A 5,159-nucleotide genomic window follows, 5' to 3' on the forward strand; every position below is an offset into this window, starting at 1 on the left:
AAAAAAATTCAAATTATGAATAAATCATTAGCTACTGAACTTATTAATCATAGCATTAATAGCTGAGCTAGAGTGTAAAGTAGAGACCTCAGCCCTAGTCCACTGAGTCCTGTGTGTGGTAATTTTCACTCTGATCTGTTTACTTGTCTTCTCCATTCAGTAGAACTATGATGAGGCAGACACACTAAGGAAGTGAAACAGACCAAAGGTGGAATGATAAAACACACATCTTCTGTGAAGTAAGTTTGCAACATCTCATATGAAGATTTATTCTGTGGCATAAGTGGAATTCTGTGGCAGTTTAAGGGGATGTCATGGATTCCCTTTCCCACCAGCACTCTGGAAGCACCATCATTTTGTTGGGGTTGGAGGTTCGATGTGAGGGCTTTGAGCTTATACACCATGGATTTCATTGTCACTTGATTAATGTTATTGTTTCTGATTTTACTAGCATGGTATCATTAAGAAGTGTGACTGCTGACAAACTGTATGTGAATTAAATTCCCAGTGACACAGATTTTCTTCACTGGTTTTTGAACAGGCTACAAATGTTACTTTATCCTCTTTCTGCTGCCTGGTTGGATGCACTAAGAGCTCAGATTGTGCATTTTATATTCTGATTCTGCCCCTTGTTTAATATCTGGTGAGTTCATCTGGTGAACCTTCAGCTGAAAGGTTTAAATCATCATTCATTGCTGTTCCTTTTTACTTAAATTGCAGAAATGACTCTTTCCTTTTGCACATGGTAAAAGACAAAGACAGACATACAGACACAGGTTTATTTCAGAGTTTGCAATGCTTGTTTTGCCTACAGTGCGACATTAAACATTGCATTTTTAATTCTTAGGGGACTGCTCTACCGTCTACATTCATTATAAGGAACTTCTCATTTAACACAACGAGTCATGGTCTACAGATTTCTGAATGCACTCGCTAAGATAAAGTACCGTAATTTCTATGGAAATAATTACTCCACCAAAGCACTTAAAGAGTTAAAGGGTAATGCTTAATATTTACCTATATATGATTTATGTTATACATAAGAAACAGGTCTCCTGTCCTAAAAGCCCGCGCTGGTCCGGTTAGTAGCATGGCGGCTCACGCTCTTATCTTGAACCCAAAGGTTGCAGGTTCTACAAGTAGTACTCCTTACCAAGGTACTTATCCTAAGATGCTCCGGTGAGATTACCCAGCTGCGTAAATAGATGAATGATGGTAACTGTCGGCTAAATAAATATGTGTTGGGTTTGCGCTTTACATTAATATATATTTTGGTGAAAATTATGGACTGAATCAAAATAACACCCAAGGGCGCATTTTTTTTCATAATGGCGATAGAGAATCAGTTCTGTTTCAGTTTTTCCTTGTTTAAACCTCCACCTGTCAGAACCTGGAAGTTAATATAACAGTGGTGTTTTTAGTCTTTTTATATTACTTACAAATGCACATAAAAGAGACCCATTCAGTCCCACATTTTCTGCGGTTAGAACTTATTTTTTGGGTCTTAATAGAGAAATTCCCGCTACTGCCATCAAACCTCTACAGTTGATACAGAATGCTGCTGCCCGAGTTGTGTTTGGCTTGCCAAAGCGCTCCCATGTATCTCCTCTACTCATTTCTCTGCACTGGCTTCCTATAGATGCCCGGATCAAATTCAAGACCCTGGTTATTGTCTACAAATGCATCAATAGAACTGTTCCCAGCTATTTACAAGACTTGATCAACCGTTACATCCCAACCAGACCCCTCACTCGTCTACTTCTGCTCCCTTGATGGTCCCGCACACGAAAAGTAAAGCGCGGAGGTTCTCTGTTCTGACTCCGTTGTGGTTGAATGACCCTCCCCTCTCACTCAGAACTGCTGAAACTCTGTCTATATTCAAGAAGGGTCTGAAAACTCACCTTTTCCGGGCTCACTTCGCCCAAGATCTCTCCAGCTCATGTAATACATGGTGTAAATGTTCATGCCCCGTAACTTTATGACCATCCCCAGATAAGCCTTTACACACAGCCGTTACTCCTGTTGTACGTAAATGTTTGTATACCTTCTAAAAAAAAAAAAAACTTGTAGGAAGGTTATCAGGATTCCTCTATCCTGAGTTTTATGCACCTACTCGAGCGATGAGCATCGGTGCATCAAGTGGAAAGTAACAAACTAGTTTTGCTTAAGAATCACATGTCTGCAACTATGTCTCTTTCTCTTAATGTAATGCACAAATTTGTGTTTTCCCTGAGATGTACTTTGCTTTGGAGAAAAGCGACTGCTAAATGAATAAATGTAAATGTAAATAACGGTCGCACGTGGACCGGTAAAATTTTGATCATATCATATCATATGTTTATCTGTTGCTAAACATCCCAGAGTCCTCTGCTGGACTTTTGCTCGTGTCCACCTACTGTCCGGTTGAGCGTTTTTTGCGCGTGCAGTTCAGCACCGAAAGCGTCGCCTCGCACGCGTCTCTTTCCTTTCTGTCACATTTTCCTGCCGCATTCATATAAAGTAAAAGTAGAAGGCAGCCACTGCTGTAATTGTCTGTGATGGGGTTTACCGGACTGTTCAGAGATGAAGGTGCAGTGGACATCACCTTCTACAGAAGGTGCCTTAGTGACAGCGCCCCTGTCGGGAGAACACGAGCAGGACACCCGCGTTGTTTAGGACCAGTAACTTTTTTTGCTCACTGTGATATTTTCTTCACCAGTATCTTTCGACTAAGATCTAAAATACTAAACACCCCAGGCTGTCAAGTGTTCAAGACCTGTTGATCAGAGTACGATCAGTACATCATGCCAATATGGCCAACATGCTATTGACAAGTGATTGATTATTCAGAGGGAAATGTGCTTTTCTCATACATCTTTCATATCGCATACAGCTAGACTGGCGTGTGTTGCTACATACTCACGATAAGCGGCCGTATCTGTGTTTTCGCTCGCAAACACACCTAACTGTAACTGCAAAATGATGAGAAGCAACAGGTGCACCCAGATTCCTCGTTCCCATGAAACCGTTATTTTTAGTTATTATTGAACAAGAATGGACTCGAGTGGTGAACTTTTATTATATAAAAAAATCTCTTTAATAAAAAAGTATGCATAATTTACAAAACAAAATACTTTTTTTTCCTTAATCTTATAACAAGGTGCTAATTATCGGGTACTCCAGTATCAGACGACATCAGTATCAGTTTTCTGGTCGGGAACCCTTTAAAAACCGAACTTCACAACTACACTGGAGTACACGACAATTCAATTGTCATGCTCTCGGCCGCGCACACACGCACGCACACACGCACGCACACACGCAGAGTGGCAGATCGGGGGAACACGGCAGAACACATGTGGAACACGCATATTTACAAATGTACAGTCCATAAGTGGTGTCACGAGTTACTGAAGAACGAAGGCGAAGGAAGGACGGGAACGGAGACAGAAGAGACCATTCTGCGCTCGTCGTGCGCTTCACGCCACCGGCACCTACCCTAGCCTACCTTACACTACACTACACTGCTCTACACTACCCTACTCTACACTACACTGGAAACGAAATGACTTGTGTCACTTAATACTTTCTCTTCCCAGTCGCGGCGCACACGCGAGCTGTCGCGGCTTCTTCTTGCCGTGGAAACAGCAGCTCCGGGACGCGCTTTGCGCACCTCGTGTCTCACACGTCCAGTGTTAACTGCGCGCCTCTTTTTGCCGCCCGCTTCGCACCCTCTTCTACACGTGGATCACCACGGATCTGGAATTGCGCACACTGTTCCTGTAGCGGTCGAGCCAGGTCCTCAGCTCGGAGATCTTGTATCCCTCGGGCCCCCTCCCGCCTTGATAGACCACCTTGCCCTCATGGAGGATGTAGAGTCTGTCGAAATAGGCTCCGTACGCCGCGTTGGACGCGTTGTCCATGTTGTCGGCCACCACGAGACAGCCGGGCACCTCGAGCTTCATGAGCTGCGCCGCTTTCAGCCTGTCCTCCAGGCAGCGGTGCTTGGGGATCTGGTAGGGCGCGTCCGAGCTCACCCAGCCGTCGGACGGGTGCGCCTCTTCGATGTACACGAGCAGGGAGTCCGCGATGTCCGTGTACTGGCCCACGAGGCGCTGGAACGCCTTAAGGCGCGTCATGAACGGAGGTCAGGTGCAGCTGCCGAAGTTGAGGATGAGCGGCCGCTTCGCGCGAGCGAAGTCCAGGATGCAGCTGCGCGCGCGGTCCGCGATCCGCACAACTTCAGTGTTGGGCGCCGCGTATCCCAGGTGCGCCGACTTGAAGAAGTCCAGCTTGTGGCCGTGCCACACGGCCTTGAGCGACTCCCAGCTGAACATGCGGTTGGAGTCGGAGACGCACACCGGGGGGTCGTCGGGACCCCCGTCCTGCTCCCGCATCTTGAGCAGCACCTTCCTCCGGATGCACAGGAAATCGAGGAGCCACAGCACGAGCGCGGCCACGAGGAAGCGGGGCAGCAGCACGAGGCACACGGCGATGTTCTTGATCAGCCTCACAGTTTGGATGCCCACCGAGTGCTGCATCGCTTTCGCCGCCGCCTTCGCTGCCGCCGCCGCCGCCGCGTCTTCCAAGCCGACCCGCTTCCAGGAAACTTGAGCCGGTGCGTGAGCTCGCATCTACTCCGCCGCCCCGTGTTTTCCTTTATATATAGGAGCGGCCGGGGATTTGAATGGAGCGACACCCCGCCTCCCGGCCGAGGCCGCCTCCTCACATGGTGGGGATTACCTCTGTCAACTTCTTGCGCGACGCGCGTGGAGCGAGCGAGCGAGCGACCGAGAGAGAGAGAGAGGGACCGCGCTCCAGGAGCGAGTGCCAGTGCCAGTGGGCCGGCCAACGCGGGGCAATGAGAGAAGCGCTCCGAACTTCTCTCACGTCTGTCACGCGCGGCAGAGGAGGGTGCGCGCTCCGCGATTGCGACATCTTCCGGTCCGTTGACAGCCACTTCTCCGCGACACGTCCACAGTGTAACGGGAACACACGATGTGGTAATAAACTCCTCGTTCTGTCACGCGAACCGTAAGACCCTTCCTCCCGGGACGGAGGTCCACGTGTGTTATAAAGTGCTGCTCACATTCTCTCGCGACGTGGGAGTCACATGTGCGCGGTGGATTTGGGACGGGACTGCTGTTCAATGTTGGGGCGACAGGTAGCGCTCTGTTTAC

At 48.1% G+C, this 5,159-nt stretch overlaps 1 protein-coding gene across 1 annotated transcript; it reads right to left on the reverse strand.

The window, feature by feature from the left end:
• Window positions 1-3,071: 3,071 nt before the first annotated feature.
• Window positions 3,072-4,722, reverse strand: dio3a (iodothyronine deiodinase 3a). The gene has a single exon (XM_018764258.2). It carries the CDS (start codon window positions 4,611-4,613, stop codon window positions 3,717-3,719), a length of 897 nt encoding a protein of 298 aa, XP_018619774.1. The 5' UTR covers window positions 4,614-4,722; the 3' UTR covers window positions 3,072-3,716.
• Window positions 4,723-5,159: the final 437 nt, after the last annotated feature.

Source organism: Scleropages formosus, chromosome 15 (assembly GCF_900964775.1).
Source record: "Scleropages formosus chromosome 15, fSclFor1.1, whole genome shotgun sequence".
Taxonomy (NCBI): domain Eukaryota; kingdom Metazoa; phylum Chordata; class Actinopteri; order Osteoglossiformes; family Osteoglossidae; genus Scleropages; species Scleropages formosus.